At 40.5% G+C, this 26269-nt stretch overlaps 1 protein-coding gene and 1 long non-coding RNA gene across 3 annotated transcripts in view; both read right to left on the bottom strand.

Annotated features, from left to right (window-relative positions):
• TADA2A (transcriptional adaptor 2A) overlaps positions 1–20413 on the bottom strand; it is a 50352-nt gene extending 29939 nt beyond the window's left edge. Inside the window, exons 1-4 of one of the 2 annotated variants that reach the window (XM_082707452.1) lie at positions 20336–20413; positions 16963–17090; positions 9702–9808; positions 8115–8174 (exon numbers count right to left, since the gene is read on the bottom strand). In XM_082707452.1, coding sequence (XP_082563578.1) covers positions 8115–8174; positions 9702–9808; positions 16963–16987 — 192 coding nt within the window. In that variant the 5' untranslated portion in view covers positions 16988–17090; positions 20336–20413. Of the gene's footprint in view, positions 1–8114; positions 8175–9701; positions 9809–16962; positions 17091–19831; positions 20035–20335 lie in introns of those variants that run through there. The other variant, XM_082707453.1, reaches the window with a different exon arrangement.
• Positions 1863–8070, bottom strand: LOC309851788. Its single transcript, XR_014304932.1, has 2 exons — positions 8000–8070; positions 1863–2969 (listed from the first exon to the last, which is right to left on the bottom strand). It is a non-coding gene; the product is annotated as an uncharacterized lncRNA (long non-coding RNA).
• Positions 20414–26269: the final 5856 nt, after the last annotated feature.

A 26269-nucleotide genomic window follows, 5' to 3' on the forward strand; every position in this document is an offset into this window, starting at 1 on the left:
GAGAGTACAGCAAAAGAAGAGAAAGCTTGAGTGGGAATGAGGGGCAGAGGGAGAAGGAGAAGCAGGCTCCCCACTGAGGAGAGCCCGATGTGGGGCTCGATCCCAGGATCCTGGGATCATGACCTGAGCCAAAGGCAGAGGTTTTAACCCACTGAGCCACCCAGGTGCCCCAAATCAGATTTTTCTTCAAAGAACCCTGTTTCCTTTAGCGGGAGATAGTGTTTAGTGACTGCGTACTGGGTGTTAGAAGTGTTCATTGCTACTGGGTTGGTCGTTATTTCTAGTCTTTATCATTGAACAATGTTAGGAAATTATTCTTTTGAGACAAAATACATTGTAAGTTCCTACTAAAACTTTCAATTCAAATATAAGACTATCCAGTTTTTACGTAATCATAGATGTTATATCTGTATCTTTCCAAACTCCAGGCCAGAAATCCCACTGCCCAATGACACCAGCAAGATTGCTTATTTGCTTTATCCCATAAGACATCTGCATACAATGACCTCAGAATAACTATACCAACACTCCAGAAAACAGTATAATTTTTTTTTTTTGGCAGTTTTTAATTCAAAGGTGTATTCAAAAGCAGCGGGGAACCTGCTTCCTCCTCTCTCTCTGCCTGCCTCTCTGTCTACTTGTGATCTTGTGATCTCTGTCTATCAAATAAAAATTAAAAAAAAAAAAAAAAAAGACCTGATTCTAGAGTCAGAAAATGTAACAGATGAGACTAGAACATTTTGTCATAATGGAAAGCAAAGAGGCTCTCAAAGCCTGTACAGGTCATGTCAAAAGGATGCAGAGGCCAATTTGTAGAGGCTCCCACTAACCAAAGATGGAACATTTTGAGCATTAACAAGGATAATAATTGCAAAGAACTGAAACACATAAAATCTAAATATCTAGAGGACACCAGGGAACCAACTCAAATTTTCAAAATTAGTAAATAAAGGGAAATAATCAGGTATTTATCCTGGCTTTCCTGTACAAACTTTACCTCAGGGTGACCACAGAGATGAGACATTTCTTTTTATAGAATTATTTTAATTCATAAAGAGTTCTGGGGGGCCCTTGGGTGGCTCAGTCGCTTAAGCAACTGACTCTTGATTTGACTCACAACTTCAGGGTCATGGGATAGAGCCCTGTGTCGAGCTCTGCACCGAGCATGGAGTCTGCTTAAGATTTTCTCTCTCCCTCTCTCTCCACCCCTCTTCCCTTCCTACCTCCCTATTGTGCATGTACTCTCTTTAAAAAAAGGAGTGCTAGTGCTAAGGTTAGAAAATAACTATTTTGTAATCCCTGATGAACAGATCTATACCATGATCATAAATGAATCTGAGATAGCTGTTATATTTAACTACCAACTTATAGGAAACAGAGAAGACCAAAGAACATGTTAACAGCAAAATTCACACTGTACTTATATCTGTAAGACAGAGAACTTATGTTTTTTAAAAATCAAATAAACTATAAGAAACAAGAGAAAGAGTGAGGGAAGGGGGATAGGTAGAGAGAAACACCCACAGAACAGAAAACATGTAAGAAGCAACCAATTGGAATGGACCTTATTTATATCCCAATTAAATTGTAAAAGTTAAAAAAAATTATGATACCACTACACACTCATGAAACCCATAATAGCTAAAATGAAGAAATCAACAATATCAAAAGTTTGCAAGCACAGGGAACAATCAGAACTCTCGTTCATTGCTGGCAGCGGTGTAAAATACTACGACCACTTAGGAAACTCTGTGACACTTCCTTAAAAGTTAAATATGAGTAATCACTTATTCTATGACCAAGCAATTCTACTCTTAAGTATTTATCCAAGGACAAAAAACGTATATCCACAGAAAGCCTTATACAGGAAAGTTCACAACAGCTTTATTCATAATAGCATAAAAACAAAGAAAAACCCAGGTGTCCAATCAACAGAATGAACACTTATCATATTCATACCACAGAATATTATTCAGTAACAAAAAGGAATCAACTACTATACACAACATGAATCTCAAAAGTATGCTGAAAGACACCAGAAATAAGAGTACATACAGTATAAATCCATTTATATGCAGTTCTAGAATATGCAAAACAGATCTATGGTGATAAAAATCAGAACAGTAATTATTTTCAGGGGTAGAGAAGAGAGCAGAGATATTTTTAAAAAGCTCTTATGACACGACTGGGGAATAATGAAAAAAGTGACTTGAATTAAATTTTTGAGAGATCTAGTAAAACATTTATAGAAAAAAATAAAATGTCTGGGGGATTTGCTTCAAAATAATCTGGAGAAGTGGGGGTTTAGATGAAACAAGATAGGCTATGAGTTGATAATTTTAAGAGCTAGTAACAAGTACATGGGACTTTATTACACTGTATTATATGTAGTAGTTGGATTACAATGGTAGCTCCCCATTAACTTTCAGAATCATCCTGGTGCAGTCTTGTTCCATATGATACGGGCTGGACCTGTGACTTGCTTAAGGCCTGGCAGCTTCCATTTTTGTGGTTTGGGGAGACCTGAATGACCACATCAGAAACCTAACCTCCTTGCCAGAGAGACTATGTGGAATAGCCTTAGGGAGAGGGAGGAGTGCTAAGGACAGTTAAAATATTCCCACTGGGGGTGCCTGGATGGCTCAGTTGGTTAAGTGGCCAACTCTTGGTTTAGGCTCAGGTCACCGTATCAGGGTTGTGAGATCAAGCCCCACACTGGGCTTTGCACTCTGAGCGTGGAGTCTGCGTCAGATGCTCTCTCCCTCTGCCCCCAGCTTGTAGGCTATCAAATAAATAACATCTTTTAAAAGAAAGAAAAAAGAAAAACTCCAGCTGTCTCCCAACCAATTCAAGCTGTTCTGAGGTACCAGAAGTATGAAAAAGGTTCAGTGAACTTCTAGCCTCTCAGCACATCATGTGGACGTGAAAGCCACCCTCGCTGTGCCCAATCGGAATTCTGACCCGCAGAACTATGGGAGACAATAAAATAGTTGGTATTTTAAGCCACAATGTTTTGAAGTAGCTATTAGGTAGCAACAGATAACTAAAACATATTCTATTTTAGTGTATACATAAAATTTTGGTTTTTTGAAATTTTCTACAAGTTATTTTAAAAAGGGAACAGGAGAGACCTTCAGATTACATAGTCATTTAGCAATTGTTATACCTCTGGTTGATGACAAAAGAAAAAAAATGTCCATGATTTGTGAAATTATACTAATAAGCTAATAAGCAACACATTTTAATAAGCAACATATACACAGTATGTATGACTACATACTATGAATATGACCAGCACATGAGGTATGATGAGATCCAAAAGAGAAGTCTATGTCATATATTCTAAGTCTATATTCATAATAATCTGGTAAATAGCATAAATACAAATAATATAAAAACTCATAGTTAAAAAGCCTATGTTATCTCTAAAACTGTACTTTGGGAAATTAATTAGTCCTCACCAACTTTACTGTGAGGTAAATAAGAAAGACCTTCTACAAGGGCACCTGGGTGGCTCAGTGGGTTAAAGCCTCTGCCTTTGGCTCAGGTCATGATCCCAGGGTCCTGGGATGGAGCCTCGTGTCGTGTCAGGCTCTCTGCTCAGCCGGGGGCCTGCTTCCTACTCTTTGCCTGCCTCTCTGCCAACTTGTGATCTCTGTCTGTCAAACAAATAAATAAAATCTTAAAAAGAAAAAAAAAAAAGAAAGAAAGAAAGAAAGACTTTCTACACCAAAAAAAAAAAAAAAAAAGGGCATAAGGGAGTTTTTCTTAAAGTTTAATCAGTGTTGTTCAATTCCTGGACCCAATCTCAGCCTTACTAACCAGAATCTCTAAGAATAAGGACTAGGAATCTATAATTTTAAGAAGCTCCCAGGTGATTCTTAGGCACTAAAGTTTAAAATCACTGGTATAAAGGGTGTGGCAGAAAGAGGTGCCTTGACTTGTTCAAGGTTCTAAGAATTATAAGATAAAAAAAGGCACAGAACTCAAGAATTCTTGATTAATGCACCACCCACCACAGCATGAGTAACTTCCAAAAATACAGCACTGTGAGATGACAAAAGTACAAAAAACCATTTAAAGTTTTCTGTGGCTTCATATGCAAAGAAAGAAAGAAAAAGAAAAATGAAGTTTCTAGTGGCTTCATGTGTAAAAAGCCAAAATTTGGTCATCATTCCTACAGAAGGAAGGATTCTTCTTTCCCTAAAAAAGAGAGTATTAGTAACCTCCAAAAACTCCCCAAAAGACAGAATTCTGAAAATGTGCTCATATGTGTGTTGAATATGTGAGAAAAAGATGATGTAATCAGAAGACTTAATTGGCCTTGGAGTGAAACTAAGTGCCTTCAGGATTATGCGGAAGACACGGTGCCCAGAAGAACAGCCTAGAGAGAGCACAGTTTTCCTATAGTGGCTAACCATCAACCTACCCAGCCTATACGGAATTAACCTAAGGAATTGTGAAAACAATTCAAAGGAAAAAAATCTGTGTTCTGGTTCTAGGCATTTTTGTGTGAATTTGGGAAGAATCTTCAGTTTTCTGAAGATCTGATATATTGGTGAAATGAACTCAAAGTCATACATAATTTGACCACATTTCCCCAACTCTTCATTCATTTTGCAATTGACAAAAGAGAAAAAAAATATTAATATGAAAAGATATTTCACATCCTAACAGAGAAATGTCAATCAAAATGAAGAGATACCACTACATGCCTATTAGAATGGCCAAAATGCAGAACACTGATCTCAATGCTGTGAAGATGTGGAGCAACAAGAACTCTCATTTGTTGCCGGTGGGAATGCAAAGTGGTACAGCCACTTCGGAAGACAAGTGTGGCTGTTTCTTGCAGAACTAAACAACCTTACCATGTGATCAGTAATTGGACTCCTTAGTTTTTACCCAAAGGAGCTGAAAACTTATGTCCACAGAAAAACCTGCACATGGATGCTTCTAACAGCTTTACTCTTAATTCCCAAAACTTGGGAGCCAATCAACATGTCTTTTAGTAGGTGGATGGATAAATATAAACTGTGATATGTCCAAATAATGGAATATTAATTAGTGCTAAAAAGAAATGATCAATCAAGTCATGAAAAGACATGGAGGGAGCTTTAATAAATATTACCAAGTGAAAGAAGCCAATGTGAAAAGACTACATACTGTATGATTCCAATTATATGACATTCTGGGAAAACCAAAAGTAGAAACTGTAAAAAGATCAGTGGTTGCCGGGGGCGGGGGGCGGCGGGATGGATGAACAGGCAAGGCACAGAGGATTTTTAGGGCCATGAAACTATTCTGTAGGATACTGTAAGGGTGGATACATGACATTATATATTTGTATAAACCTACAGAATATACAACACCAAGAGTAAATTCTGATGTAAATGGGGACTCTGGATAATAATGAGGTGTCAATGTAGGTTATTAGTTAAAACAAACGTACCACTCTCATGAGGGATGTTAATGGGAGAGATGTTGGAGCAGGAGATATGTGGGAAATTTGACTTTCTACTCAATTCTGCTGCAAACCTATAATTACTCTCTAAAACAAAGTCTAATATAAAAAGATATTATTCCAAATCTTATAATTAGTGGAGAAACTACAAGACTGAAGGTGTTTAGAGAGAAGGAGGGGAAGGCTAGTCATTGGTTGCCAAGAACTCTAAGGAGCATTTTCTTTAATTATGGACCAGGATCTGACTCTCAGCATTATAGGCCCAGAAACTCATCTTAAACAGGACCCCACAAATAATCAGACTCAGAGATGCTAATTCACCTTTTCTAAACTTCTAACAAACTGAAGTAGATATATTACGGCACTGTGGTAGGCAGAATTTCAAAGATGCACCCCTTTATCCCCAAGATTCCTGTCCCCTGATTATTCAATCAAATAGTAACTAGATATTACTATGAGGGGAGGCTGCTGATGGGATTAAGGCACTAATTAGCTGATCTTAAAATAGGGATAGCTGCCTAGATTAATTTGGGTGGGTCCAATGAAATTACACAAGGCTTTAAAAGTAGAAAAGGGAGGTAAGAGAGGAGAATTTGTCTGGCTTAGTCAGAAGAACATGTGACTCTTGATCTCAGAGTCATGAGTTTAAGCTGCATGCTGGGTGTAGAGATTACTTATATAAAATTTCCTTTATTTTTTAAAAGATATTTTATTTATTTGACACAGAGAGAGAGAGCACAAGTAAGCAGAGTGGTACGCAGAGGGAAAGAAGCAGGCTCCCCACTGAGCAGACAGCCTGATGTAGGGCTTGATCCCAGGACCCTGGGATCATGACCCGAGCCACAAGCAGACACTTAACCAACTGAGCCACCCAGGCACTCCAATAAAATTTCCTTTAAAGAAGAAGGGGGGCACTTGGATAGCTCAGTCAGTTAAGTGTTTGCCTTTGGCTCAGGTTGTGATCTCAGGGTCCTGGGATCAAGCCTCAGCAGGGAGCCCGATTCTCCCTCTCACTCTGCCCGCTGCTCCCCTGCTTGTGTTCCATCAAATCAATGAATAGTCTTTGAAAAAGTAAATAAGAGGAATGGAGGCAGGAGATTCAGCACAAAGGAAGTAAGAGAGATCAGAAAGACTCCAGGCATTTTTCTTCAATCACCCTCAAGAACTCCTGATCCCTGCTAGCTTTGAGGATGAAGAAAGGAGGTCTCTAGAGGTTGAGAGCAAGCCCTGGCCATCAGCCAATAAAGGAAGAGTGGCATCAGTCCTATAACCTCAAGGTAGGGAATTCTGTCAACAACCTGAATGAGAACAGAAGCAGACTAGAATCAAGACTCTCTCCCGGGACCTCTAGATAAATGCCCAGGCAGGCAACACCTTCATTTTTGACATTATAGGAACTGCAGCAAAGCAGGTGAGCCTAATGGTCTTCTGACCTACAGAATTGTGAGACGATAAATCTGTGTAATCTTACACCACTTAATTTTTGATAATTTGTTGTGGGAGCAAAGAAAACTAACACAAGTATAAGTGGATTAATTCACAATGTGAAATTATTACTGTTAAAATGCCCAGCCAGTATTTTTTCCTGAAAAAAACAAAAAACAAAAAACAAACTGAATGGAAGGCCAAATGTAAGAAAATGACTTGGTGCCTTGTTATTTTCCGTAACCGACAAAACTATCTCTAAGAAGATATATACACCTGCCAAGCAGACCAGATACTCATTTTGGCTTATTAAAGTGCCCATTTGGGATGTCTGGGTGGCTCAGTCAGTTAAGCATCTGCCTTTAGTTCAGGTCATGGTCTCAGGGTCCTAGAAGTCCCATAGTGGGATCCCTGCTCCATGGGGATCTTGCTTCTCCCTTTCCCTACCCACCTCTCCCCTGCCCCTCTGTTCCTGGTCTCTCTCACTCTCTCAAATAAATAAATAAAATCTTTAAATAAATAAATAAAGTGCCCATTCCTCTGACTAGAGCTTGGAAGGGATACTACCAACACCTGCCTCTCATTCCTTCTTTAGAGGCAGCAGTACAATCAATCAGGTTCCAGTCAAGTCTTATTCTGGCCTATAAGCCAGTCTGTCATATCATTCACTCAATGTCATTTTACAACTTCACCCTCAGAGGGTAACTAATTTCCCCAAGGCAGGATGTAAACTTCACCACTGCCCACATGAACCACAAAATAATATCATTAGCCAAAACAGCAACAGCAACAACACATTTACTGTATGTTTATCAGTGAACCTAAAATGCAGTGTACCTCTTATTGTTATATCAGTAAATTTCAACAAGTCCTTTTTTTTTTTAACCTTCAAATTTTTTTAAAGGGAACTCTACCCCCAACATGGGGACTGAACTCACAACCCCGAAGTCTAGAGTCACATACTCTACTGACTGAACCAGCCAGGTGCCCCTCAGTAAGTACTTTCAAATTCCTTCCAAGTTTGAATTAAAAATCTGAGTATATAAATGATTTTTGGACTTAATGACTTAGTAGGTCCATAAAACCCTAAAACACTTACTAGGAAAAGATTACCTAATTCAGAAGAGGAAGAAAGAAAAGGGAAAGAGATACTTGAAGATGAAGAGAAAGATATTCCCAGTACAATACTTGACAAATGAACGGAAATTCCCTGCAACTTCACCATTACCATGATCTCGTAAGTATGATCACTTTGATGTTTCTTGTACTCAAATCCTCGAGTGAAACACTGCAAAAGAAAGGAAAAGTAGGTTACCAAAAAGCTACTTTCTGAAATGCTTTCTTTCTTTTTTTTTTTTTTAAAGATTTTATTTATTTATTTGACAGAGAGAGATCACAAGTAGGCAGAGAGGCAGGCAGAGAGAGAGAGAGAGGAGGAAGCAGGCTCCCTGCTGAGCAGAGAGCCCGATGCGGGACTCGATCCCAGGACCCTGAGATCATGACCTGAGCCGAAGGCAGTGGCTTAACCCACTGAGCCACCCAGGCACCCTCTGAAACGCTTTCTTATAGGATGAAAGATGGTTTGGAGGTACTCTACTCTTAGGATGAGTTTTTAAGAATTCATTTAATCTTATCTGCAGCCACAAGGGGATGGTTAACATACCTGATCACAGCTCTTCAGTGGTCCTCACAGAGGAAAAAATAATCTGAAAAACTGACTTTTTCCTAGGACATCTCCTCTTTGGATAAGAGCATAAGCCCTGGGGCGCCTGGGTGGCTCAATGGGTTAAAGCCTCTGCCTTCGGCTCAGGTCGTGATGCCAGGGTCCTGGGATAGAGCCCCACAGTGGGCTCTCTGCTCGATGGGGAGCCTGCTTCCTCCTCTCTCTCTGCCTGCTTCTCTGCCTACTTGTGATCTCTGTCTGTCAAATAAATAAAATCTTTAAAAAAAAAAAAAAAAAGAGCATTAGCCCTGGAATCAGACTAAGAGTAAATTTGAAACCTGGTTCCAAACTTAAAATATTTAGGCAAATCTAAAATGTGTATTTTTCCATATTTTATAAACTCTAAAATGAGGCTTCATCTTATAATAAAAAGGGTATTAAAATTTCCATCAGCCCCTTGTCATTTTTAAAACTGGGATGCTTCTTACAATCAATAGCATCTCGGATCCAATAAAATATGGTATTTGCTCTGTGACCTTGAGCAAACTCTCTTTGCCTGAGTTTTCTCTATAAAATGGGGATGCTAATCATACCTACTTCATAGGGTTATAGTGATGAACTAAAGGTTAATTTACGCAAATTACTCAAAAGAGTGTTCGACATCAAAGCACTTGTCATTAGTATTATTACTATCATCATCCACAGAATGACTTGTTCCCTTGTCACCTGCCCAAAGATCACTCTTCAGTAACAGTGTCATTGGTGCTACCAAAAGGAATAATCCTCCAATTCTGTTTCCCAGAGTCCCAATACTTTATTTCTATTTTTTTAAAAGGTTTTTATTTATTTATTTGACAGAGAGTGAGAGAGCACAAGCAGGGAGAGTGGGAGAGGGAGAAGCAGGCTGCTCGCTGGGCAGGGAGCCTTATGTAGGGCTCAATCCCAGGATTCTGAGATCATGACCCAAACCAAAGGCAGACACCCAACCAACTGAGCCAACCAGCAGTCCCTTTAGTCTCAATACTTTAAATCTGACAAAAGCAATGTTGAGCATTAAGCTGATATAGAGATGTAGAATATTCAACAGTCTATGTCATCCAACTGCTCTGTTCCCCAACTTTTCACTGGTGAACTGTGTAATGGAAAAGTTACCTGTAAGCACAGGAAAAAAGGAGGAGGCCCACATTCAGCACACTTGATATAAGGCTCCATGAGGTAGGAGGAGCAGCCTCGGCAAGGTGGCTTATCAGAGGGATCATCTAGAACAGAAAGAAAAACATGTTATGATTACCAAAGGGTAAGAAGGTGAAAACCTGCAAATAACTACATAGGTGGTGAGCTCTGCAGGAGACTCAGCTTGTCTTGGAGACAAGATGAGCTCATTCTAAATAAGAAAAAACAAAAACTACATTTTTCTTTCAAGGCAGCTTTGTTCCTTCCTGTAGTAGGATCTACTGCTATAAATGGCATTTAAGTAGATAGGACCCCTGCAGAGAAATTTACAAACATAAGCTTTCCCTCCTAGTTATTTTTCCAGGAGAGAAAATGTCACATACTTACACAACACACACATATATTTTTAGATAAAGCAAATGTGACAAATGTTAATGATTGTTGAATGTAGGTAGTGGCCAACTGTACCGTTCTTTCGACTTTTCTGTAAGTTTGCAAATTTTCATAATAAAAAGTTGGGGTGAAAAACTCTTTTAAGTATCTGTTTGCAATATCCTACTACATATCTGAGTTAAGACTTAAACCCAGGAAAGCTCCCTTTCTCTCATGGTAAGTAGAGAGTTTAGCTCACCTTCCTATAGTTTCAATGATTGTTACTGTATTGTCTCTAAAATATTAAGGCAAGAAGTAAAATCTAAATTGTCTAAAGTGATTAAAAAACAAAACAAAACAAAAAACAGATACTGTGTGCCTCTCTAGAGACAAGGCAACCTAGAGAAGTTGCTCAGGAGGAGTTAGGCTCCTGAACAGCAGGAGTCTAAGAAAATACAGGCTTTGAAGGTAGATTAAAGAATTTAATCTGCTTGGCCTGAGGCAGGATTTCTCACATTCTGTAATAGCACTTTCCTTCCTAAAGCCCAAGAAACACTCTTCAGGGCACCTTTCCCTCCTTCAAGTGATAATTATTGTTCTTTTCATTTGTTTCCCTTTTTAAAAATTTCTTTTCATTTGTTTCTAAATGAAGACCTAGAGGAAGACAACAGGGGAAAGAAACATAATCCTGGCAATAGCTTCAAAATAAGTATATAGAACAGCAACTACCCCGCTTCTCCCATTTTAAATTTTGACATGGAAGAACAAAGTTGTTTTAAATTAAATGCCCGATGACAATTTTTACCAAATTACCTTCTTCCTTACATCCTTTTAATGATATAAGCTGTTTTTCTTTCCTCAAGAAAAATATCCATCACTGACCAAAGCAAAGAGCTTTTAAACCCTTACATCAAGAAGTAATTATTTTGTAAAAGTAACCCAAATTATTGTTTTAAGAATTTTAGACAACAAAAGCATAAAGTCATCCTTATTAATGTTTTGAGTTCCAGCCTTTCTTCAATGGATATGTATGTACATATTTTAACAAAAGTGATACTATACACAATGTTTTGTAGGCTTTTTCACTTGATGATATACTGTCAATATCCTTCATGACCTTACGTGTACATCTTCCTTGTTCCTTTTAATGTATGAATAATATTCCATTGTACCCATCAGCTAACCTAACAGTTGTTCCCTAAGAAGGCATTTTGGAAATCTAAGGAAATGCTTTTTTTGTTGCCACAAGGACTAGAGAGTACTACTGGCATTTAGCAGGTGAAGACCAGGGTTGCTAGATGCCCTACATGGCTCAAGACATTCCTACACAATGGGGAGCCTGGGTGGCTCAGTGGGTTAAAGTCTCTGCTAAGCTTAGGCCTGGGTCATGATCCCAGAGTCCTGGGATCCAGCCCAGTGTGGGGCTTTCTGCTCAGTGGGGAGCCTGCTTCCCCCACTTTCTCTGCCTGCCTCTCTGCCTACTTGTGATCTCTGTCAAATAAATAAATAAAATCTTAAAAAAAAAAAAAGACATTCCTACATAACAAAGAAGTGACCCATGTCCTGTACAACTTTCAAATATCCTACCAGACATTCAAAGTTGGTGAGAAACCCGTTCATAATTACATAACCGAGAACCCAATTCCATGTTACCTATAAAACATAATGTTTTTGACAGTTTTAATATATATTGAATTTTCCAGGAAGGCAACTGCATCTACTTCTATAGGAGATTATATCTTGTTTTGTTCAGAACTTTACCAAGAGTTATTCAAGCTTGTGGGATTTCTGAGTCACCAATACAACACACATGAATCACTGTGCTTTTGTAGTAAGATTCACAGTGATTCAACATATGGGTGCAAGCATCTGACTACTTAAGTCATTATGTCTTCTACTGAAATCGTGTCTAAACATATTGAGATACACATTACTTTATAATAAAGTACATTAGTTCATTATTCTCTTTTGTTTATCCTTTGTATTATAGTTAGGGCATTATTATTTGTTTCTTTGACATCATGGGTATAGATGTGTTATATTACCTAGGCATTTCGTTTCCAAAGAGTAAATGGGCTCTAAAAATATTATAAAAGGAAAACATGGGATCTCGTATGGTTGAGAACAACTAATCAAATCTGTTTTCTACTGGTGGGCATTTATGTTGTTTCTGATTTTTCACTATTATGAAAAATGCTGTTGTGTTCCTTGGAATATGTATTTTTCTAGAACTAGAACTGTTGAACATACCTATTGATACACACAGCCAAACAGCCAAACTATCCTTCACAAAGATATTCTAGAGTAAGGAAAGGCTTTTTAAAAAATCATCATTCAAAATCTAAAGGCAATGAAAAATTAATAAATTTGATTACACAACACAAACAAAAAACTTCCTTGGCAAAAAAAACACCATATGCAAGATAAAAGGGCAAATAAGCTATAAAAAATATTTGAAAGCATATTACAGATAAAGGGCTAAAGTTCCCAATATACAATGATAAAAACTTAAAAACTGAGGGGAGAAAAAAAAAGAACAAAAATCCTATTGCAAAAGAAATGAAGAGATAATTAGAAAAAAAGAGAAAGACAAAAAAATGGCCTTTAAACATATGAAAAGACACTCAACTTCACTCATAAGAGGCAGTTACACAGAGATATAACTTCTCACCCATCAGACTGGCAAAAACTCCAAGTCTTAATAATACTTTCTTAAGTAAGAATGTAGAGAAAGAGGCATTCTCATATACTGCTGATGGGAATGCATTAGAACATTACCTGGCATTAAAAAAGACTACCTAGGGCGCCTGGGTGGCTCAGTGGTTAAGCCGCTGCCTTCGGCTCAGGTCATGATCTCAGGGTCCTGGGATCGAGTCCCACATCGGGCTCTCTGCTCAGCAGGGAGCCTGCTTCCTCCTCTCTCTCTCTCTGCCTGCCTCTCTGCCTACTTGTGATTTCTCTCTGTCAAATAAATAAATAAATAAATCTTTAAAAAAAAAAATAAAAATAAAAATAAAAAAGACTACCTAAATATATCCAAGCCCTGGAGAGTAGTTGAACAAACTATGGAGTACCCCCACAATGGAGTACTACGCAACTATTAAAAAAAAAAAAGGAATGAGTACAACCTTTACAAACTAAAACAGTATTTCCAGAAGATTCTATTAAGTGAAAAAAATTTTTTTTCAAAAAAAGCGCACATAGCATGCACTATGCGCTCACCTCATCCTGTACAAAATGGGGGGAAAACCCCCAAACATAGGTGTGTCCGATTATCTTTGCAAAAAGAAATATAGGACAGTTAAACTAGAGAACAATGAAGTTGGATACCTACAAGGGTTTGGGGGAAAGGGAATGGAATGGAGTGAAAGAGACATAGGAAGGAGTAACAATTCTCCAAATACATCTTTTTCTACAGTTTTGGCTTTTGGAAGTGTAGTTATGTTCCTTGAATTTAAAAAATTGAATTAGTAAATATAGAAAGGAAAAACTGAAAGCAGTATGAACAGATGAACTTAATAGTATTTCAAAAGAATACTATAACCACACTAAAAAGGAAAAAAAAATCTAAACAGCTTATGGACATTTAACAATATAACTTCAGTCTTCAATGATGCTAACAAATCCTGAACTTGTTGAAGGAGGTCTGTTTCATGTAGTGGTATGTGAAAAGCAACTCTGACACAATTCTGGATGTATTAGAAGACTGTGCTGATGTTGGGTGTCAAGGTTCTCACCAAGGAAAAGACACACAAATAAAAAATGGAGCAAAACAAGAAAAAAGCTTAAGAAGATGAACTGGAGGTATCAATGGGAACTCACGATTTCTTACAAGTGTATGTATGGGTAAATATGTATGTATGTTGGTGTATATGTACATAGCATGTATCACAGATATTTCACAGCTCTGTAGGTCTAAGAGCCAAGATACAAAACATGCTAGTAGCAATGACCAGATCTTGGTCTCTAATATCAGCCCTCATTAAAATGAACCAGGGCAGGGCGCCTGGATGCCTCAGTGGGGTAAGCGTCTGACTTTGGCTTGCTTGGTGATCCCGGGGTCCTAGGATTGAGCCCTGCATCAGACTCCCTAACTCAGCAGGGAGCCTGCTTCTCCCTCTCCCTCTGCCTGCAGCTCCCCCTATCCGCTATTTGTGTGCTCTCTCTCTCTGTGTCAAATAAATAAATAAAAATCTAAAAAAAAAAAAATGGAACCAAGGCTCCTCAGGGGAGTGGCTGATTCCAGGGCTGGGGCAAGGAAGATAAGAGATGTACCCAGAACATGCGGCCAAAAGGTAAGGAGATGCTCAAAATAGTGACTGGTGTTATTAAGGACGTAGGAGCCAGAATAAAGGAGATTACAGAGGTCAAACTGGGACAATCTGAGAACCAAAATAAGTATGATAATGAATTATAAACCCTTGAAAAAATAGGAATTCGCATGTCCACACTTACAATAAATACATCAATGAAATAAGGGAGACAGGTCTCTTGATTATATAATCAAGAAATTATATAATATGTATTATATATATTACACGTAATACATATAGCTGTATAACATATATAATTCTGTAAGTGCTAAGCAGGAAATGTGGAGAGTGCTGGATTTGAAAAAAATCATCATTTTGCATGACATTAAAGACTGGATTAAGGGAAAATCATAATGGATATTAAAAATCCTGGGAGAAATTTTGATGAGGAATGTGGTACTTAATGGCCTGAAAGTGTATCCTTACACTTTTTTTTTAAATTTATACCCAAGGGAAAAATACAAATTATACAGTGAAGAACTCAAAGAGACACCATAACTGGGTCTTCAAGATGATTATCACCAATGAGGTGTAGAACAAGACCAAACAAACCTCAATGAAACAACAACAAAAAAAGAAACTTCAATTTAAAAACGGGGGAGAGAGGAAAAGCCTGTCTTCTTCAAAAGTGTGAATATCACTAAAGACAAAGGCTGTGGAAATGTTTCAGTTTAAAGGAGGCTAAAGAGGGCGCCTGGGTGGCTCAGTTGGTTTAAAGCCACTGCCTTCCGCTCAAGTCGTCCCGCATCAGGCTCCCAGCTCTGCAGGGTGTCTGCTTCTCCCTCTGACCTTCTCCCCTCTCATGCTCTCTCTCTCTCTCTCTTAAATAAATAAATAAAATCTTTAAAGAAAAAAAAGGAGACTTAAGGTTTTTTTTTTTTTTAAGATTTTTATTTATTTGACAGAGAAATCACAAGTAGGCAGAGAGGCAGGCAGAGAGAGAGGAGGAAACAGGCTTCCCGCTGAGCAGAGAGCCCAATGAGGGGCTTGACCCTGGGATCCTGGCCTGAGCCGAAGACAGAGGCTTTAACCCACTGAGCCATTCAGGCGCCCCCGGACTTAAGGTCTTAAGGCTTAAGGTAAGACCTGACTCCTGACTGTGTCCTGTCTTAGAAGGAAAAAAACACCATAAAGAACATTGCTGAGTCAACTTACAAAACTGAATGAACTAGATGGCAGATCGGATAAATCTATTTCATGTTGATGTTAAATTTACTAGTTGGTAACCCTACTGAAGTTAAGAAATAGAATATCCCTATTCTCAGGAAATAAACACTATAATGCTTAGGGGTAAAGGACCATGATATATGTCCCTTACCATTAAAAAAGATTCTGGAGAAAAAAAAGGGGGATATCCATATCTACTTACACATAAAAGAACATATAAATACATATTATATACAGTCTACATATTTACAGAGAAACAAAACACAAAAACGGAGTAAGAAATTAATAAAGGGCCTATGGGGATTTTTTGTATGATTCTTATTCTTCCAACTTTCTTGTAATTTGAAATTATTTCCAAATAAAAAGTTAAAAATTTTTTTTTTTTTTTTGTATTTTACAAAAGGGAATGGGAGTGGTTTCAGTTTACATTTTTAGCATCAGGAAAATTCATTTCTGTTTTCTCCATGTGTAAAATGAGAGATATGAACTAGAGGTTTTGAAGACTTCATTCTGTCCTAACTTTATATGGATATGTGTGATGAGAGAGTAACTATGAGGTTCTTTAAGAAATTGGTGAAAAGGAAATATCCTAAAAAGTGGCTTTCTGTTTCTTCTCATTGGAACACTACTAACATCTAACAATAGAATTTCTATTTCTGCCAAATCTCTTATCATCAGAAACAAAAAAAAGGCAGTGTATTTTTTTCTCCATAGCTATGGCTGCCTGAATTTATTTCACACACACAGCATAATTTTCTGCATTACTATTATAATACTGTGGTTCACTCTTAGAGCACAAATTCCCCCTAAAAGGGAAGGAGTAGAGAAGCATGTCTTTTGTTCTACCACTTACTTAATTTTTTATCAAGACATCTAAAATGTGTTATTGGTTCTAAAGAGAAATCCAACTGCTTTCTTTTTTTTTTTTTTTTAAAGATTTATTTATTTATTTATTTGACAGAGAGAGATTACAGGTAGGCAGAGAGGCAGGCAGAGAGAGAGAGGAGGAAGCAGGCTCCCTGCTGAGCAGAGAGCCTGATGCGGGACTCGATCCCAGGACCCTGAGATCATGACCTGAGCCGAAGGCAGCGGCTTAACCCACTGAGCCACCCAGGCGCCCCCAACTGCTTTCTTAAATTAAACTGTAGGTTAATCATATTATGCCTGAGCATAGTTTTCTTACAAGACCTAGGATTATATGTTTGTGTCATGTGCTTAGTGGGCAATCAATTAAGTATTGGTTAATTTTATTTTGATTTGATATTCTTATTCCTTTAGGATTAGATTCACAGGGCTTTAACTTCAAAGTGCTTATTTTTCTTCTTTGATTAACTTCCACTTGAGTTTGCTGTTAATATTCACCTGGAACTTATTCCCACTATACTTACTGCTAAAGGAACCCAAACGGTCCATTCCCTAAAATTTGCAAACAGTCTTGTTTTGATTTTCCTCAATGCAGCGCTCCTTCAAGGAGATGTCAAAACTGGCCAACACATACACCAAAGTTTGATGACCCCTGTGAACAAACCAAAGTGGTATATAGATCAGAAAATAAATCAAAGGGACAAGATGCAGAGAAGACAATGCAACATATTCAGAGCTACCACGTCCTAGCTTTGTAATGCTAAGCAAATTATTTTATCTTTTTAAAAATTTTGTCTTATGGGTTTTTTTTTTTAAGATGTACTTATTTTAAAGAGAGAGAGAGAAAGTGTATGGGAGAGCAGCAGGAGGGGCAGAGGGAGAGAGAAAATCTCAAGTAGACTCCCCACTGATCACAGAGTCTGACACAGGGCTTGATCCCAGGACCCCAAGATCATGACCTGAGCCCAAATCAAGAGTCAGACACTTCTGCCGTCGACTCAGGTCATGATCCCAGAGTCCCAGGATCAAGCCCTGCATTGGGCTCCCTGCTTGGCAGGAAGCCTGCTTCTCCCTCTCCCACCCTCCCTGCTGTGTTCCCTCTTTCGCTGTGTCTCTCTCTGTCAAAAATAAATAAATAATTAAAATCTTAAAAAAAAAAAAAAAAAAGTCAGACACTTAAATCAACTAACCCCCCAGGTGCCCCTGTTTTAAGTAATCTCTACCCCCAATGTGGAGTTCGAACCCATGACTCTGAGATCAAGAGTTACATGCTCTTCCGACTGAGCCAACTAGGCTCCCCAATTATTATTGTCTTTATAAACCTTGTGTCTCCCTCTGTAAAGTGGGGATGAAAAATAGTACCTAAGTCCTTATTAAGATTAAATACCAAAATCCATATAAATAAGACACAGTGGTACCTGGCTCTCTATAAAGGCTACATACCTCTAACAAGCAACTATTGTTTTTCTCTATGCATTATCACTTCTCTCCTTAACCCTCTTTCCCTTGAGAAACTGACTCACCCACATTTCATATGGTTCTGGTAGGTACTGTATACCTCACCCTTATAGCTAAAGTAGCCAGATCTCCTGTGAAAATCTTAATCATGGAGCGCCTAGGTGGCTCAGTCATTAAGCATATGCTTCCACTCAGGTCATGATCCCAGGGTCCTGGGACTGAGCCTTGCATCAGGCTCTCTGCTCAACGGGAAACCTGCTTTTCCCTCTCCCACTCCCCCTGTTTATGTTCTCTCTCCTGCTGTGTCTCTGTCAAATAAATAAATATTTAAAAAAAAGAAAATCTTTTTTTTTTAAAGACTTTATTTGACAGAGATCGCAAAGAGGCAGGCAGAGGGGGCGGGGTGGGTGGGTGGGTGGGGGAAGCAGGCTCCCCCTGTAAGCAGAGAGCCTGATGCGGGGCTGGATCCCAGGACCCTGGATCTTGACCCAAGTCTAAGGCAGAGGCTTTAACCCACTGAGCCACCGAGATGCCCCAATAAAAGAAAAATCTTAATCTTGTGTAAGACATACAAGGACAGAAGTCAACCCAGTCATTCATTAATCAAAGAATTTGGTCCATGAGCTCTGGCTATTGAGATCCTCATCCCCAAGGATGGCCCAACTGTTTGGATTTTTTCCCATTTCTTTATCTTTCTAATAATACTTTAATACGAATGACCTTCTATTACTAGAAACCAAGGAACCCTATGACGACAAACGTTTGGTCACTTACTCTTTGAACAAATACTTAATGTTTAAACAACAGTATAAAGTATTTTCTTGAAGGCAGAAATGGAGTCATACTTCACTCTAAGTCAAGAAAACATTTCTCCTATGGTCCCACAGCTTCTTGGCTATCTCTTTTCTGGCATCCCATTCTACTTTGTGAGGATTACTTCTGAATGCATATTTTTTCCCATATCTAGACTAAATAAAAGCAGGGACTACTATCCAATACACATCTGTACGCTTCAAAGTGCCAAACACAGAGAAAGAACTCAATAAAGAAAACGTAATGGACAAATGTTAGTTTCACAAAAGGTGAATTCATCTTTAGTTCTCCTGGAGTGACTTCTTCCACCAGGTACTCTGAGCTTGGGGTATAATTCATCCTTAAGGCTATATGACATTCAGATAACATGGCTATCAATGAACTTGTCTTTTCTTAAGTGGGCTGGGATAGGAATGGTTCTCCCCCTGCTCTAGTCCCAGGAAAAGTTAGTCTCTGAAGAAAAATGGGTTTAGCAAAAGGTATTATGCGCTCTGTAATTTAAAAAAAAGCCAAAATTTGCTGAACTTTCCTCATTTACTCTGGTACCGCTTACTGTATGTGGAGTATCTCCAATTCTTCACAACCTTCAGGCCTGCTGCTTTTTTTAAAGAAGTGAAGTTCTGAAAGACTGCTACTTGCACATGTCTTAAAAGTAGTGAGCAGCAGCGACACTTCAACAAAGGTTAAAAGAGATGGGTTAAGTTGGTTAAGCAACTGCCTTCAGCTCAGGTCATGATCCCAGCGCCCTGGGATCGACTCCCACGTCGGGCTCTCAGCTCCATGAGGAGTCTGCTTCTCCCTCTGACCTTCTCCCCTCTCATGCTATCTCTCGTACTCTCTCTCAAATAAATAAAGAAATCATTTTTAAAAAAGAGATGGTTAAGTAAAAAACGCATAAACATTCCATATCATAAGCACAATATTCCAATAAGCAGCTTCTTCTTCCTCTCCTTTCTTCTCATGAGAGACATTTCTGACACTGACGTTCATGAAAGGATGGGTGGTAGCTCCAAATTAATCTGCCAAATTCAGAGCCACTGGGAGGAGGAAGACAGGCATTCGCTGTGATGCAGGGGACAGGTGTAGGGTTTGGAGATTTGCAGACAAAGCGGAGCTCCTCACCTCGTTCCTTATGCTGTATGATCTTGGGCAAGTCATTTTACCTGAGTCTCAGTTCGGCCTCAGCTCCAAAGTGGAGGTGAACTACCTAGTGTGTAAGGCCGACTTGAAAACTCGAAAAGTAACGTAGGTCAGGAGCAAAGACACCAGGGCGTCTGTTCCCAGCGTAATTAGGCGCGCCACCGCAGAGACAAGAATCCCGGGGCTGGGGCCGCGCGGGGCCGCGCGGGGCCGCGCGGGGCCGCGCAGGGCCGCCCAGGGGGCGGGGCGCGCTAGGCACGCCGCGGGGCGGGACGGACGGGTCAGGCCGAGCCCGCGCCGCCCTCCCCCAAACGCGGCGTGGCCCAGCTCCGCCAGCTCGCCCGCCCGCGCGCCGCGTTTTCTCCCGAGCCCGGGGTCCGCAGCCCGCCCCTGTCGCCACCGCCCCTCGCCGTCCACATCACCCCCTCAGCCGCTAGAGGGGCTCGCGCCCCGTCCCCACCCGCCCCACAGCACCTCGTGCCTCACCTCGCCGCGTCCCCCGCCTCCGCGCCGAGGAGCCGCCAGCCGCGCGCGCGCCCGGGGGTACGTGCTCGCTCTCGAGCGGCTCAGGCGCGAGCGCGCCGCCGCCCCTCCCCGGCCCTCGCGGCCCCGCACTGCCGCCCTCTCGGCCCTCGGCCCTCCGCCCTCGGCCTTCGGCCCGCGCCCCGGCCTTGCCGCGCGCCCGCCGCTGTTCTCTGGCTGAGGCCCGGGGGGTAGGGCGGACGGAGCAGCCTGCCTGACTTGAGTCCGGGCAGCAGTCCCTTTGGCGTGAGGCGCGTTGCCGGTCGCCAGAGGCTTGCCAGTGCGTGGCGCCGCCGTTCGATCCGCTCCAGAGCGCGGTGAGGTGGAGCGGGCCGGTACCGTCCTGCTTTTGTGTTTCTAACATTCCCACTCCCCCCTGCCCGCCCCTGTGGCCGCGAAGGCAGCCGAGGCCGAGCGGGTCTTGTAGTGGGGCTCGTGGATTAACCAGACTGACTGAACGGTGTGAGGGTAAACAGGGTACGTTTTATTCAGACGCTTCTGGAACGTGGAAATTCTCTTCTTTGGGAAGAACCATCCCCTCTTTGGGCTTCAGGGGCCCAGACTGAGGCGCAATGATGAGAGGATGTGGTGGTCCACTCTGATGTCAATCTTGAGGGCTAGGTATGTCCCAGCATCTCTTATTACTACTACTAATTACTGTAATAGCTACCATTTGTCGAGTATTTATTGCATGCCAGGCATTGTTACAAAGGAGGTGACATCCATGGTGTCATTGAATCTTCAAAAACAACCTATGAGGTAGGCACTATTATTGTCCCCATTTTCCAGGTGAAGACATTTCGGCTGGCTTATGAGTGACTTGGGAACACACGGCTCTGAAGTGTGGGGAAGGGCACTGAAGCCGTGGTTATCGTCCCCATGAGGCTCCTACATCTATTTAGAAGTCTGTCTTTCATAAATTTTGCCCAACCTCTCTTTAAATTCATTTGCATTTTCTGCTGGTGTGGCCTCTTGATTGATCTGTTAATATATGAAGGCTACAAATTCGTTCTGAAAAATAATCAGAAAATTCACACAAGCGAAAATTCACCCCAGCTCCCACTGTATTGATTAAACAGTTAACGTTTTGGTATACTCTTCCAGACATTTTACTATGCATCATGTCAGTAGCTCTATTATAGCGTAGTTTTACATTTGCTGTATCCCGAAAGTCTATTTCGTCATTTAGTCAACAAATATTTAAAGAGCAGACCCTGTTCTAGGTGCTGAGGACTCAGCAGCAAACAAAACAGTCTCTGCCTCATACCATAGTGGGGGGGATTGACATGAAGCAATACACATACTACTAAATAAGAGGTAATTCCCCAGTAATGTGTTAAGTTTTATGGGAAAAAAGATAAATCAGAATAAAGGAATAAGAGTGATGTGGGCCTGGTCTTTTAGATGAAATAGACAAGGGAAGCCTCCTAATTGAAAGAGTTCATAACCAGAAACCTAATCGTTAAGGGAGGCAGCAGGTGGATTTCCAGAGGGAAACTAGGAGAAGAGAAAGAGGAATTGCAGTGGCCCTGAGATAGGGACTTGCTTGGCCTGTTGGGGAAGAAGTAAGGAGACAAGTGTGACTTCAGCACAGCAACATAGTGAAATAAGTTGCGAAACAGGCAGAAACCAGATCATGCATCATCTTGTAAGCCACGGTTGGACTTTGGATTTGGGGGGAGATATGGTAGAGTACCTCACAAGGGTTGAGAGCAAAGGAATAACCAGATTTCTTTTTTTTTTTTTTTTTTTTTTTTTGACTGAAGGAGATTTGGTTTTAGGGTTTACCAGTTTGGAAAACATTTTGCCAATGAGTGTGGATTTGAATGTTAAATGTTTTAGAGTAGGTTCCTTGCAGAGATGGCTCATGAAAGATTCCTTAGTGTGTGGTGAGAGAGGTAATCAGATTTATTTTAAAAGGATCACTCTGGCAGCTGTGTGGAGAATAAGATGATAGAAACATTAAAGTAACTTTTTAAAGAAATAATTGTCCTTTTATACAGCCATTGTTCAACAGTCAATCAACACTGATCTTTCACCTACACCTTTACACATCTGCAACCACTCACCTTCTTCACAAAGAGGAGATAGGGTCAGACTCTTGAGGACTTATCTTCATGTCTTTCTCACCTAAACTGAAGTTTTTTGAGACAGCCTAGGGCATATATCTAGATCTGGATGTCATGATTGTCAACAAATTGAATATGAGTCATCAATGTTGTACTATTCTGGAAAAAACAATCCCACATTAACACTGGGATCTATTTGTTAAAAACATAACATTTAAACACTTGAAAATTACCCTTCTGCTTCAATTGATCTTGGGCCCTCATTAGAATTCTAAGCCCCAATTTAGTCATTGTGCTTAAGAAAGGTGGAGAAATTAAAATGCATAGTGAGAAGAAGGATAACACTGTTTAGGGCAGTTTATAAACTTTATAAGTTTATAAAGTTTATAAACTTTATCTCATCTGCTAAAGGCTTTTGCCTTTAGCAATGTAGTGGATAGTGGCATCAATTTTAAGACTAGCTACAGGAAGAACAGATTTGGAGAAATTAAATGTTCTGTTTTGGACTTGTGTTTTGCAGTCTGAGTGGAAATGATAGATGTAAGAGCTCAGAGGAAAGGCCAGGACGAAAGTTGTATAATTGTATTAAAATTGTTTCTTTGGATGTGTGTCTTTAGACAGAGCATGAGGGCAGGCACTATGTCCTTTCTTCTTTGTAACTTCTGTGCCCATAAGTTCATCCTGGACAAATATTTGTGAAATGAGCAAGTAAAGGCAAAGGTATGGAGAAAGTCACTTAGGCAAAACGTATAAAGTAAAAAGTGAAGAGATCCCTGCTTTCACTGGAGGTCAAGTACCTGAACATGATTTATAAATAGAGTAACCAGAAGTCTCAATTTGCTCAGTAAAATCCTGGTTTATTCTTGTTGTCCCTTACAATTAGTAATATTGTCTCATTTCACTCTCAGAAATGTCTCAGTTTGGGGTGCCTGGGTGGCTCAGTTGGTTAAGCGTCCGACTCGATTTCGGCTCAGGTCATGATCTCGGGGTCGTGAGATCAAGCCCTGCGTTGGGCTCAATGCTGGGCTTGGAGCCTGCTTAAGATTCCTCTCTCCCTCTCCCCCTGCCCCAACCTCCACCTCTCTCTGCCTCTAAAAAGAAAAGAAAGGGAAGGGAAGAGAAGAGAGGGGAAGGGAGGGAAGCGGAGAGAAGGGAAAAGGAATGGAAAAAAGGGAGGGAAGGAAAGGAAAGGAAAAAGAAAAAGAATGAAATGTCTCAGGCCAAGGTACCTCCACTTTAAATTAACAGAGACATCACTTCCTCAGGAACATCTTTCATGACTGCACCCTCTCCCCAAACTCTGGGTTAAGTAACTCTCCTATATGCTTCCAGAGCACTTTGTACTTAACTTGTCATAGCAGAGATGACCAAGTGCCTTCTTTCTCCTCTTTCTAAACATCTATAAAGGAATCTAAAAAAACATCTTTTTAATACATAGATAGATAGATATAGGGATATATATAGGTTTGTTGTTTGTTTGAGAAGGAGAGAAAAGGGGGTGGGCATAGGGAGAGAATATTTAAAAAAAATTTTTTTATTTATTCACTTGAGAGCAAGAGACCATGAGCAGAGGGAAAGGGAGAAGCAGACTCCCCACAGAGCAGGGAGCCCTACATGGGACTCCATCCTAGGACCCTGAGATCATAACCTGAGCTGAAGAAAGATGATTACCTGACTGAGTCACCAAGGCATCCTTGGAGAGAGAGTCTTAAACAGGCTCTATGCCCATCACAGAGTCTGATATGGGGCTTGATCTCACAACCCTGAAATCATGACCTGAGCAGAAATCAAGACTGGGACACCTTAACCAGCTGAGCCCCCAGGAACCCCTGAAAAAAACATCTTAAGAGAGAAATTTGCCTTAATAATGTCCCAGATCAGTTTATGTTGGACTAATATTTTGAAGATTGACCTTCAGGACAAATTGATATCACATTCTCCAAGCCCTCCTATTCTTTCTTTCTTTCTTTTTAGAGAGAGATAGAGCACGTGCAAGGGGGTAAGGGCAGAGGGAGAGGAAGAGGAAAGAATCTTAAGCACACTCCCTGCAGAGCGCCAAGCACCATGCAGGACTTGATCCCACGACCCTGAGACCATGACTTGAGTGGAAATCAAGAGTCAAATGCCTAACTGACTGAGCCAGCCAGTGCCCCAAGCCCTTCCATTCTTAATGGAGGAGGTTGGCCTTTGAACTTGAAACCCAGTAGGGAAAATTGTATCCTACTGCCAGGGTCTGTAAGATAGCTGCCATTGACTGAGTCCAGAATATCCCAACAGCCCCTCTTCAACTGTTAAGCTGCTGTGTTTAGAATCAGAAATGTAGTTTCTAAGCTTCCCTTCCTATGGAAATGATTCTCTATCATTTCTGCTTACTCACTTGTCCTGAATGCTGAAAGAGTTTATAAACTTTATCTCATCTGATATTTATTTTTCCTCTAACCAAGGTGGTTCTTTGTTGTTTGGTATACAAATAGATATAAACAGAGAGTAAAAGTCTATGCTTTCTTCTGGATTTCAACTTCTTCTCCTTTAAGCTCTGAGGTATAACTAGTGCATGTAAGTGAGCCAGAAATTTGGGTCCTAGAGCACAGTCCTTTGCCAATTACAAGGGCTCTTCAAGGCAAGGTATCTTCCTATGATGGGCTCAGAAGAGAGGGTTTCACCCCACAGAAGGCGAGAGCCTCAAGGATTACAGCTCTTAGCTCACAGCTCTGTGAGTTCACACACATAAAGTCACTTTCCCAGAAGCACAGGGTTCCCCTGTGGCCCAGTTGGGAACTGGTTCCAGCCTCCCCAGGTTCTGCTGCTGCCTCATACATTCGAGACCAATTCCTTCCTCCTTCCTGCACTGCCCCCCCACCCCATACTCCACTCTTCTTTATCTTTCTTTGTGACCACCCTCGTCCAAGGAGTTAAGGAATCAATCCTTTTCTTTGCAGAAGGTTCCTAGACTGCTTATTTAACTTGATCCCCCTCAACTAGGACCATTCTGCAGAGGAAAGGTGGAAGCACTCCTGCTAATCTATTTACAGAAATGTAAGGTCTATATAGCCATTTCTCCACATGGTGGCATATCTGGCTTGCTTCTGCATTAAGGAAAAGGGCCCTAAAGATCTCAGAGGTGAATGAGAGGGGGAAAAATTTCCTAAAGGGTCCTGCAGATCCTACATTACAAAAAAGGAAAAATAAGTCTCAGAAAGGTAAAACCACTTGTCCCAATTCAGCTAATTATGGGGTAGCACAGCCAGAATGAAATGAAAACCAGATCTGACCAAATGTAACTAATAAAATGCCTCTGACTCTTTCAAACTGAAGAGTTAACAGATGTCAGGATTTTCATAATGCCATAGCCATTTAGCAGAGTGTCCATGAATTCAGGCTTTTGCTACCCATCTCTTCTCCCTCTTCCTTATGACTTCTTTTTGATCTATACAAAGTGTAGAATATCTGCCCGAGTCATCAGGCTTTGGATAGAATCCAAAACATTAGGTGAACTAGGAATGTATTGTTGCTGTGTGGCTTCTGTTTATCCAAAAAATTTAACTACAAAATCTAACTACTACCCTTTACCACCTTCAAGTACTTAGGTGAATTATTATTTTTCTGTGCCTTTTTTTTTTTTAAGATTTTTTATTTATTTATTTGACAGAAAGAGATCACAAGTAGACAGGCAGGCAAAGAGTGAGAGAGAAGCAGGCTCCCTGCTGAGCAGAGATCCCGATGCGGGACTCGATCTCAGGACCCTGAGATCATGACCTGAGCCGAAGGCAGCAGCTTAACCCACTGAGCCACCCAGGTTCCCCTTTCTGTGCCTTTTTTCTCCTCATGT

The sequence above is a fragment of the Mustela nivalis genome (genome assembly GCF_964662115.1).
Source record: "Mustela nivalis genome assembly, chromosome: 17".
Taxonomy (NCBI): Eukaryota; Metazoa; Chordata; class Mammalia; order Carnivora; family Mustelidae; genus Mustela; species Mustela nivalis.